General features: G+C 46.9%; 1 protein-coding gene across 2 annotated transcripts in view; it reads left to right on the top strand.

Annotated features, from left to right (window-relative positions):
• The window catches only part of usp32 (ubiquitin specific peptidase 32), a 63,083-nt gene that overhangs the window by 34,478 nt on the left and 16,992 nt on the right, over positions 1 to 11,613 (top strand). Inside the window, exons 6-19 of one of the 2 annotated variants that reach the window (XM_013915683.1) lie at positions 2,066 to 2,197; positions 2,359 to 2,466; positions 2,780 to 2,895; positions 4,125 to 4,187; positions 4,506 to 4,589; positions 4,691 to 4,752; positions 4,838 to 4,940; positions 5,731 to 5,917; positions 6,024 to 6,199; positions 6,710 to 6,850; positions 7,480 to 7,645; positions 9,581 to 9,735; positions 10,553 to 10,634; positions 10,717 to 10,791. In XM_013915683.1, coding sequence (XP_013771137.1) covers positions 2,066 to 2,197; positions 2,359 to 2,466; positions 2,780 to 2,895; positions 4,125 to 4,187; positions 4,506 to 4,589; positions 4,691 to 4,752; positions 4,838 to 4,940; positions 5,731 to 5,917; positions 6,024 to 6,199; positions 6,710 to 6,850; positions 7,480 to 7,645; positions 9,581 to 9,735; positions 10,553 to 10,634; positions 10,717 to 10,791 — 1,650 coding nt within the window. Of the gene's footprint in view, positions 1 to 2,065; positions 2,198 to 2,358; positions 2,467 to 2,779; positions 2,896 to 4,124; positions 4,188 to 4,505; positions 4,590 to 4,690; positions 4,753 to 4,837; positions 4,941 to 5,730; positions 5,918 to 6,020; positions 6,200 to 6,709; positions 6,851 to 7,479; positions 7,646 to 9,580; positions 9,736 to 10,552; positions 10,635 to 10,716; positions 10,792 to 11,613 lie in introns of both variants that reach the window. The other variant, XM_013915682.1, reaches the window with a different exon arrangement.

Below are 11,613 nucleotides of genomic sequence, written 5' to 3'. Positions count from 1 at the left end.
GAGCTTCATGTGCTATATCGGTCTGATCCGTATGTGTGTGTGTGTGTGTGTGTGTGTGTGTGTGTGTGTGTGTGTGTGTGTGTGTGTGTAATTGCTTAATTAGCAATAATTAGTTTATATGATCCTAAATTTGTACTTGTGGACTTGTATGAAATTTCCGATGACACGTTTGAATACATTTTTGTATTTCTTCCGTTCGATGGTTAAACGTCACCTGGGCTACACCTGAAAGAACAACATCCTGACCTGTCTTTAAACATTAACAAACGCTCTGTTATAATCAGTGAGAGTTGTGACACCACAAAGTCGTCGTTTTAGCCGGCTTTCATTGCTGACATGAAATAGGCTCAATATTATCAATTTATTGGTTCTTTCTCAGTCTCACTGAGCAACCTGCTTAAAGCCATAAACACACACAGCGCTTTAAATACTGAACTAGTGTTCAGCGTGTCTTCTCACACACTTTTTTGTCACTGTTTTGTTTGCAGCAGTTGCAATGCTTTCATTCTGTATTAGTTATTTAAACCGTTTAAAGAAATCAGAAAGGAAACAGAACGACCTTCATCCTTTTAGACTGTTCTCATGGAGAAGATGTGAACGTAGACGGGGACGTAACCAAACGAGCTGCTAGGAGAAGCTGGCCGACTGTTTCTCAGTGGAGGATAATGACCGAGCTCTGCTGAGGCAGTGGAGACAGCCTGGTTCTCCCCAGGAGATCCTTTCTTCTGCTGATGTACGATAAAGTATCTGAGTGCGCTCGTGTCGTGTTGCTCCTCCATACTCCCACAGAAGTTCTTCCCTCACCTGTCAGCAGCATCCCTTATGGATCGCATGCTCCCGTGTTTTCTTTCCTCTTTGCCCTCAAGCACCATATTTATGATTCAGTACACTGTTATTTTTCTCCATTTGCATGGTTTGTACAGTAATAAAATTCAGTTAGAGCTGCATGACGTGAGAAAAATGTGCATCAGTAATGAAGATGCAAGAAGAAGGTTTGAAGTTTAGAAGTTTTAGCCGACACATCTTAAGTAAAAATATCCGATTAAGCTTAATAACCTGTAAAGAAAAAGATAACGATTAACGCAGATGCTTCATGTACGCTGGGCTGCATTAACAGCTGATCTGCCTGCATTAGACATGCTGATGCGCCTCACGTGTAAAGACGTTCAGGTCTGCAGTGCATGTTTGCAAACGGCTTTCACCTGGACGATCTAAAATACAGTTTGCTTTTATCTTTCCATTCTCACATCAACGGTGCTGGATTGGTCATTTACAGAAATCAGGTCAAATTCAGATCTGCGTTGTGTTTCAACTGTTTCTTTGTTGTTCCATTTTAAATTGCACACATTCGTTTTGGCTCTGTGGCTCAGTGCCGCAGACAGTAACCGTGTAGCCGCGCGGCAGCTGTTCCATAGTTTTGTTACTGTAACCAGGATAATATTGTTTGAAATCAAAACACAGACGGCTCCGTCAGCTTCCAACGCGACATTACGAAGTGACCTTGAGCAAAAGGGGGTGGAGTGAAGTTATCAGCTGATACTAGCTAGCTTGTTTGGCATGCTGATTTAATCAACTGTGAGCAGCAGTGTACAGACTAACACACCTGTTTATGAGCTCCCAGCAACAGACTAACAGAACACGACGTTTGGCTCTCGTGCTCTTGGCTGTTCTGTACCACAGCACCTCATCTGTCCCGTGCTTCCATTTAGTGATGCAGAAACACCAACACCCCAGAAACGGTGGATGGAGCCCAGCCGGTGGTGTTGCACACCGGACGTCCTGGAGCCAGTCTCAGGAAGAAATATCGTTTTTGTTTTTTGGTTTATTTTGTTCTTCTGCATTTGTCTCGTTTTCACTTTATGTATATGTTGGCAGTCTCTGGATGAATGCGTTGACTTTAGAAAGTCCAAACAGGCTTTAAACCTGTCTCATAAAAACTTTCTGATTTGCTGTTCCTAATTCTTGGAAGAAACTGCTCAATCAAATGTCACTGTGCAACATTCGCCTGCAGTACGATCCTTCAGTGACAAATATCTGACTGCCTGTCTCTGTGCGTCTCCTGCAGTGGAGGAGTCTGACATTATAGACTTGGAGAAGCGCTACTGGTTGCTGAAAGCTCAGTCCAGGACCGGCCGCTTTGACTTGGAAACCTTCGTTCCTCTCGTCTCTCCTCCTATTCATGCGTCACTGAGTGAAGGTAAGACGATACTTACTCAGTGTCATATCTGCATAGCTTTGCAATAATGATGAAGAAACGAGACCAAAGTGGCGTTCTCGCTTTGAATACGCGACCTCAGCAGAGAACACGACCTGCTTTAAGCGTGCCTAATGTTATGTGTTGTTGATCTTGTTTTTTAGGCTTGTTTCACGCCTTCGATGAAAATCGGGACAATCACATCGACTTTAAAGAGATCTCTTGTGGGCTCTCCGCATGCTGCAGGGGGCCTGTTGCTGAGAGACAGAAATGTAAGGCTCGCTGTGGATTCAGATCCACACAGACACCCCACACAAGTCCCACCGCTGCCCATAACAAGCCCGTTTCTCAGTTGAAGCTGATATCCAGGGTTTAAATGTCTTTTTTTTCCTTAAAGAAAGTCCCGATCGGTCGGTACAGTCATGGACCGCTCTCATCAGGACTTCCACTGGTGCTTGAAATTACATTTGCACTGGCAGCAGTGGCAGCGTGTCGGATTTCCTGCTCGTACACTGAACGGCACGATGCATCGGCGTGGTGCTTCATCAACATCATAAACGTCTTTTTGGTCTCTTTCACTTCCAGTTTGCTTTAAAGTGTTTGATGTGGACCGTGATGGCGTTCTGTCTCGAGATGAGCTTCATGAAATGGTGGTGGCCTTGCTGGAGGTGTGGAAGGACAATCGGACAGACTTACTCCCTGTAAGTAAACTCACAGTGTCACACACACGCACACAACCCTCCAGAGCGATCAAGGGTGAACTTTCATGTTTATGCCTACTGGAACCGGACTCATGCACAGACCTGTGCTCTGTTCTTTTAACTGTGGAAGGTAATTATAGCAGTCAGGCTTTTGTGCGTGAGAGAGGTTTTTCTTTTTCTGATAACAAAATATTTTCTGATCTGTTTAAGAGACGTATGCAAATATGCACATTCAGCATAAATAGAATGTAAATCTGTAAATTTGTTCTCTTTCTGAACTTTTCCACTATCAGCATCGATATTTCTCCCTCCTCGTGTGTTTTTTTTTTCACTAGTTTTGCATTTGGCTAGGGGCGTTACTGGTAGCATTAGGCGATACCTGGACCCTGCAGAGGTTGCACAGGTAGTTCAACTCCTCCAGGATGGCACATCAATATTTTGCCATTGCCAGAAGGATTGCTGTTTGCTTCAGCACAGTCTGAAGAACATGAAGGAGATTCCAGGAGACCAACAGTTACTCTAGGAGAGCTGGACACGACTCCAGAAGGTCCTTAACCGTCAGCAGGACCGGTATCTGCTCCTTTGTGCACAGAGGAACAGGATAAGCACCGCCAGAGCTACAAAATGACCTCCAGCACTGGTGTGAATGTCTCTGACCAAACAACCAGACTTCATGACGGTGGCCTGAGAGCCCATCATCCTCCACTGGTCCACCACTGTCCATCACTGGCACCTTCTGTTTTTCACAGATGAGAGCAGGTTCACCCTGAGCACATGTGACAGATGTAAAAGGGTCTGAATGAGTCATGGGGAACATTGTTGCATGTAAGCTTGTTCAGTAGGGGGGCATATCCACAGAGGGACATACAGACCTCTACAGGCTAGTTAACGGCACCCTGGCTGCCATCAGGTACCAGCGTGAACTCCACTGACCCACTGTCAGACCCTGCTCTGGTGTAGTGGGTTCTTACTGGTGCACGACAATGCCCGGCCTCACGTGGTGCAAACGCGCAGTCAGGTACCAAAGGATGAACGAAGTGGTGCCGTCCACTGCTCCCATGCTCACCCAACCTAAACCCAAGTCTGAGACATCAGAGCATCGAGTGTCAGCAGGTTGCGCGTCAGACTGTCCGGGAGCTCAGTGATGGCCTGCTGCAGATGTGGAGGAGGTTAAGACGAGGCGCTTACTGTGTTTTGCTGCATGCTGATCTATTGTGTTGCTGTTGCAGGAGCTGCAGAGTAGTGTGTCAGACATAGTAGAAGACATCCTAAAGATGCACGACACAACTAAGGTAAGACAGCTCCATGTTATCGTCGCTGGAACACAGTCCTGTGCAAAACCTCTAAATACATAAATGCTCATTAGTATTCATGATACATTTTTAAGGCTTTTAAAGCGTCTGCAGCTTTAAAGAAATCATTGCTCTCGTTCAGAAAAAGCAAACACTTTTCACGCAGCCGTGTGAGTGTTGGCTGCTCACTGACAATAACCTCGCAGTCCTCAGCCACCTTATCGTACCCACAGCTATTCGAAGGCGTCACAGCAGTGTTTATTTTCAGAGTTGCGTGCCTGATTATGTTCGCCTTGGTTCTATTTCACTCTCCACCAGCTGGGTCACCTGACCCTCGAGGACTACCAGATCTGGAGTGTAAAGAGCGCTTTGGCCAACGAGTTCCTGAACCTGCTTTTTCAGGTCAGCACCCAGATGCTACGGTCTTAAAACTCACACCGTGTTCACGTTGGTTGAGTATTTATTGGTTATCCTCGTGTATTTTCATCTTTATCTCGGTTCAGGTGTGCCACATAGTCCTGGGGCTCAGGCCTGCTACTCCAGAGGAGGAGGGGCAAATCATCAGGTACGTACCTGTCCTCGCCACCTGTCCAGTCATTGTTTGGTTGAAAGGTCCGATTTGTGATTTTCTCCTTTGTGTGTGTGTGTAGGGGTTGGTTAGAGAGGGAGAGCAGACATGGGCTGCAGCAAGGCCAGAACTGGTTCCTCATCTCGATGCTGTGGTGGCAGCAGTGGAAAGACTACGTTAAATATGTAAGTAGTGCATTAACGGGAGTTTTTATTGAGCTCTTTCCCCTCAGACGTCTGTTCTGTTTTCTGAGCTGAGCAGGTTTCTGGCGTCGGGAGCAAAATGATTGAGCGCGCGTTAGAAATGAGTCTGATCTCTGTCTAACACCTGGAACCTGTTCTGATGGTCGTCAAACCACCTCTGATATGTACCAAGATGTCACAACTTGTCATTAAGGGTACGGGGAGGTTGTCAAACATTGTCATTATGAGGAAAGCTTTAAATATAGCTGCTAATAGCTGACAGCACTGTGGTTAACATATGTTAGGCAGCGTCCCGTGATGCTGTGCGGTGAACAGCACAGGATCGAATATTCAGCGGACACTCTTTGAGTCGCCTTTTCTGCACAGAAACAGGAACCGGTCACAATCTCGTTACTCCATGCATTTGTTTATTCGGGGCCTTTTAAAGTCGAGTGCCCTGTTTTCACCTTCACCTCTCATTCACTTTCATACATCACTACAAAGCTTAGCTACAGGCCATTACATGCGTGACAGCTGTCCTGTTATTATTTATATATGTCTCGGGTGTGTGCGATTTAGCAGTGGTATATGTATTTATATTTCCCCCACTTAAAAACATCTGCGACAGTTTCTGTTTCCATTCATGCACTTCCAGTCAGTGTGTCAGACTCATCGTTGCATCTTGTGCTGTAACTTCACTGGGACAGAAGCAGTGACCATCAGCCAGTAAGATAAAACGTGATAGCGGCTCTCACGGTAAACAATCCTGCCAATTGTGTCGTCTTCCCCTCAGGAGCATAAGGGCATCGTGGTGGAACAGCCGTCCATCCTGAGCTCACTCAGAACTCCAATGGCCACGGCCACCGTCGAGCCTGCCCTCCCTGAAAGCCTGGGAGGACCGGCCACGTCCGGCCACGTCAGCCCCACCGAGGAGAGGTCACCCGATGCCGTGTCCAGTGCCTCAGAGGCTACAGAAACTGGTCAGTCCGCACATCTCTTTATAGAAACGGATTGTAGATCAAAATGGAAATGGTGGGTGTTATTTTTGTACTATGTATTTGCTCTGCTCCCTCTCTGTCTCAGCAGCACTGAGCCCACAGGTAGCCTCAGCCACAGAGAGCTGTTTCGCACGTCAGCACAACGTCTCAGACAACAACAATCAGTGTTTTTCTGGAGCCAACGGCCACCTCCCCTCCCAGCTGGCAGCACAAAGACCCGGAGCCATCGACAACCAGCCTCTGGTCACCACTGACCCCATGAAGGCAAGGACTAACTCAGTATGGCTGTAATAAGGTCGCAGCTTTTCAGGCATAGCGCGCGTCCCGTATCACGTTCACAGCTCAGCTGGAGCGTATGTTTGACACACGAGCTCAGAGAAGCCGCTCATTCCAGCAGCGTTGCGCTCCCTCCTGATTTGCATTCTGGGTGGTGCTCATGCATCATGTTTTACAAAGCTGTGCGTCTAACAGACAGATGTGGTCCTGGCTTTTGACAATGAGGGCGTCTGCAATCTTTAGCACGTGTAAACAAACCCAAACCGTATGACCAGATTCTTTCTCGGCTTGTTTTGGAGTCGCTCCTCATCTGCTGGCAAAGGCTCCGCGGGGCCAGATGGCACCTCTCTTTCCTTTTGTCTTATCTTTCTGTAATCATCGCAGCATTTCTGCTCGTGTGTAGCATCAGGGTGCTGTCTCTTTTTATAATTCAGAGAGACAGACCAGCGTCTTTGTGCCCTTATTCGAATGCTGATGTGTGTCCCGTGTCCTGTGCAGGCGCCCACGTTAACTATGGAGGGCGGCAGGCTAAAACGCTCCCTGCAGCTGCTGCCTCGTAGAGACTTTGAGACGGTGCCAGAGCCTGTGTGGCGGGCGCTCTACCACTGGTACGGTGCCAACCTCAGCCTGCCGCGACCGGTGAGTGAACACAGCAAACCACTCACAAGCTAATGAAGTTCACTTTCACTGTGATGCAGTACCTGGGAATAATCAGTCAGCTGCTGGGCTGGAGCAGGTCATCCATGAGCAAACAAATGAGTGTGTAGGCAAAACTGGAAGTTCAAAAGTAGCTGCTTTCTATACAAATTCAATAAAAATGAATACAGCACATGTGTGTTTTTGTACTCCCTCGCTTTTATCCAAGCATGCACAGAGAACCACGACTGTGACAGTCATTAGCACTGATGACGTTTCCACGGGTTACCACACTGCTGTCAAATTCAGCTTTATTTATAAAGCTCCAAATCACAACAACAGTTTCCTCAGGGGCTTTATATTGTACATAAGGTCATCTGTTGAACTTCAGCAACATGCAGACAGTAAGCACATGTTCTCTCAGTAAATATCCTACTTTACTAGTATTACGTGCATTTGTTGTACTCCACTTTAGCTGCGTAGAAGTCACATGGTTTCAGATTTAAGTGCAGATTAAAGTTGAGAGTGCAGAAAAAAGGTTTATATTCAGATGTGCTGCATGTCTCTTGTGTTTTATGTTGATTATTAGTACAAGAATGTTTCATGGGCCTTTGAAATTCCTTCCCCTGCAGGTAATCTTGGAAAGCAAGACAGGCCAGCCGGAGCTGGAACTCTTCCCCCGCTACCTCCTCTTCCTTCGCCAGCAGCCGGCCACGCGCTCCCCCCAGTCCAACATCTGGGTCAATATGGGTATGACCAGCCTGCGAATGTTCCCACCGAATTTACCCCCCACAAGAGGTAACGTAAGCCTGCAGCAAGACCAGAGCAAGCCGTCGAACAGTGCTTCATTCAGCAACCCCGCATCCCCCGCCTCCTCTCCGTTAATCTTCTTTAAGTTGACTGATCCAACCCAGGCGATTCTCTGGAGTGAACCCACGGCACACGAAGGAGAAATGCTGATCAGTCTAACACTGGAATAATCAAACCATTTTATTTTCATCTACACAGCTCGTCGTAGTGTTATTTAGCAGGCGGAGCAGTGAGCGGCGTAGTCACAGTCGCCTCGGTCTCCCTGCTTTTCAGAACAATTTCCAAAATGAGGAAACTTCAGGAAAACCCCAAACAGGGAGCAGCAGCTGCTTCTAAACGTTATCCATCACCACATAAAGAAATGTGCTTCCTGTCAGCAGAAAACCTGTTGCTATGGTTACGTCCCCAATTCTAAAAAACCCAATGATTTTCTCACAGATCCGTGTCGTGGACAACGTCAGATGTTTAAACTAAGAAAACTATGAGCTCATTTTGAACACGTTTAAAACACGGAGACTGCAGCGAGTTCACAGCTACGCAGCTTCCTGTCTGAACAGCACCTGTAAACAGGCCTGAGGACAGCAGTGATGCTTTCGTTCTTGTCCGAGACGACTCCGCCTGCTCCTGTGGGGTCTTCAGTGTTTTTAGTCGGTCAAAGGTCTGGACTGCCCCGACTAGTATGAAGCCACGCTGTGGTAATACATGCAGCGTGCATTGTTCCAGTGCACTTGCAGGTTCTAACTTCACTGTAACTTTCTGCACTGATGCTGTCTTTCCAGATGTGAAACCTGTGCTGGAAGGGCTCTGATGCACCCTAGACCGTCAGTGGCCCCTCTCTTCATTGGTCCACAAAGCAGTTTCTGTGCCTTCTTAAAACCATAAAGCCAGCAGCCTTACTGGGCCTGGATGTTCATTTCCTGATTCTTCTTTGTTTGATAGAACTTCAACCTTCATTTCTAATTACTGGGTGACATGAACACATGGCAGTGGCAGCTTGCAGCCCAATATAGATTTTTAGCTTTGTCAGTAGTTTCTTTCTCCAGATTCTTGGAGTCTTTTCCAGCAGGTGTGAGTGAGCTGTAGGTAGATGGCTGCTCAGCCATATGAGGTAAAACGCTCCCAGTTGACTCTATTTATAGACCCACCCACTCACACAGTAAGCGATGCCTGATTTTCAGCTCAGCGGTTCATTCTCTCTTGCATAGTGTATAAACGGACACCTGTAAACAAAAGATGTCCCACTGCGGCGAGATGACGAGGCGAAATGCGTAGGCGTGCGTAGTCACTCGAGCTGTAATCAGATTGGAGATGCTCGGCGCTCACCCCGAGCTTGCCGGCACTAATCAAGTCAACAGATCGAGTTTCTGGTTACAGGTTTCACAGAGCCCGCTGAGTTTTAGCTTCCATCGTGACTCACGCTATCTGAGCAGCCGCTGTCATTGCTGGGCATTCAGACCTTTGTTAGGCATGGAGTCGAGTATCTGATATACTGCAGATCTCATTTATACCTCATATTCCACAGAATGTCATCCTGACAGCTGTAGGCGGCAGTGAAGCATCACACCAAGTTTATAGGATGCTTAATTACAAAGCTGTGCACATGAAAAACCCTCCAATCAATCTCGATTGTAACAGGACTAATGTTGCCTGGTTTGTGTTTGATTTAATCCACACAGTCCTCTAAATTCACTAAGTTGATTGACCAATCAAACCTGCACTGATTGCCCTTTTCTTGCTGCTTTCTTACAACTAATCCTCAGTCAGCAACATGCTGCTGTTGGTACCGATCAGCTGTTTGGGTCTGCCAACCTGTGAACAGATGAACAGTGATTATGTGAGAGCCAATGGGAACAGACATTCGTGTGAATGAATAATTGCATCCGAGCGTGGCTGGGGTATGTCACTGTTGCTTTCTTCGAGCAGGTAACGTGCCATCCCCCAACGCTCCTCTGAAGAGGATGCTGGCCTACACGGGCTGCTTCAGCCGCATGGGCACCATTAAGGACATCCACCTGTACCTGTCGCAAAGGCTCCGCATCAAGGAGGAGGACATGAGGCTCTGGCTCTACAACAGTGAGGTGAGGATCAAATCTCTCACAGCGATCCCCGCTATTTAACCCTGGACTTTGAGACACACACACACTGTTGTTATATTTTTGGGCTCTGATGAGATATCAGATATATGTTAGCCAATGTCTGCTTTGGTTTCCAGAGAAAGTAGAGAACAACCAGAAACACAACAGGCCCAGATGTTTGCAGGAGCTTTACTGTCATGAAGCTGATGAGATGCTTAAAAGGAAAACAGAGAAGAAAGCGTTTCGTAGGACAGAGCTTCAGATGAGAGTGCTGGAGAGATTATTGTTTATGAAGGCCATACGAGCCTTTATTAGAGTTTTCTGCAGCACACTGAATGCATTTTAAAGGAAAATGTATTCCCAGTGTCAGAACACTTTCAGAATCCCAAAGCGCACATCCAACTGCATGAAAGTATGTTTAACAGGGAGAAATCCACTGCTTTTAAAAGCCTTGTGTTGTTCCCTAAATCCCATTTCTATTGAAGAAAGCTTGAATCTCCTGCAGGAAGCACTGCTGCTACAAAGCAGAGTGCTAGATGCTTCCTGTAGACATTATTATGTAGCTGAAAGTTGGGGGTGGTGGTAAGTCTGAACTTATATGTGCATTCGTTCAGTGTGGAGCAGTCGTGGCCCAGCAGATCGTTTTGCCCCCCAGGACCTTCTTGCAGATTAACCCGGCCCAGACTACAGCTGCTTTTAAAATAAGCTGACACAGAAGAAAGCTGAGCAGAGCTGTTAGCTGAAAGAAGTCAAAAGTTATTAAACAGCCATATGAACTGCAACCAATCTTCTCCTGTTTCCTTTACCTGTTGTTCACTAGAACTACCTCACACTTCTGGATGATGAAGATCACACACTGGAAAGCCTGAAGATCCAGGATGAGCAGCAGCTGGTTATTGAAGGTGTTGTTTCTCCCCAGAGTTGCTGATCGTTCTGTATCAGGCACAGCAGAGTGGAACAAACATGTCTTTTGTTTCTCCACAGTCAGGAACAAAGACATGAGCTGGCCTGAGGAAATGTCTTTCATTGCCAACAGTAGTAAGATGGACAGACACAAAGGTAAGTTTAAAGAGCGCACTGTGCAACCGCTGACATGCTCTGATAGGAGGCTGTAATGTTTCTTCTGCTTTTGCCTCTAAAGAAAAGTCTCTGGAGATCATTTTTTGGCCTTTGTACAGCTTTATTTGAAAGGGTAGAGTGACGAGAGAGCGGGGGGGAGACGTGCGGCAAACGGCCACGGGTCGGATTCGAACCCGGGCCGGCCGCTCTCAGCCACGCGGCCTCATATTGTGGTCGCAAATTTTGAAGCCACCCTGATAACCTTCTCCCACCAACGATGTGGAGATCCAACCTCTTTAGATCCAATTAAAATCAAGACACTCAAAAAGATGCTCTGGAAAAGAGCAGAATTCTTGGAACAGAGTTTAATACACTGAATCATATGAACAGCAGGAAAAATACATACAGACATTTAGCAAGAAAATTGCAAAGCAGAAAGCAAGCAAAGCAAAACCCCGGGGTGTACAGCCTTAAGCACAGACAGCAGAGCAACACCGAGACGGACAGGAGGCAGCAGCAGGAGGAAAAAGAGCTCTGGGGGTGTCCTCGGGTCCCCTAATACAGGGACCAGTATCCCCCTGCTGCTGGGTAACTTTCCCACCCATCCAAACACAGCTGCAGGGGTCAGGTAGCGGCCAAGGTCTTGGCCAAAGGCCAGTCAGGACTCCGGCTACCCCCTGCTCTGGCTCATCACAATAGGTCATGACACAGTTAAACACCACACAGTAATCCTAATTATTAAATCTTATACAGCAAGTGGCACAATCGTATAACATACATGCTTTCTCATATATAAAAACACTTCAGTGTGTGTGTGTGTGT

The sequence above is a fragment of the Pundamilia nyererei genome, unplaced genomic scaffold (genome assembly GCF_000239375.1).
Source record: "Pundamilia nyererei isolate P.nyererei 1_Seehausen unplaced genomic scaffold, PunNye1.0 scaffold00347, whole genome shotgun sequence".
NCBI classification, from domain to species: domain Eukaryota; kingdom Metazoa; phylum Chordata; class Actinopteri; order Cichliformes; family Cichlidae; genus Pundamilia; species Pundamilia nyererei.
The sequence above is the reverse complement of the archived record's forward strand: the minus strand, read 5'-3'. Positions and strand labels throughout refer to the sequence as shown.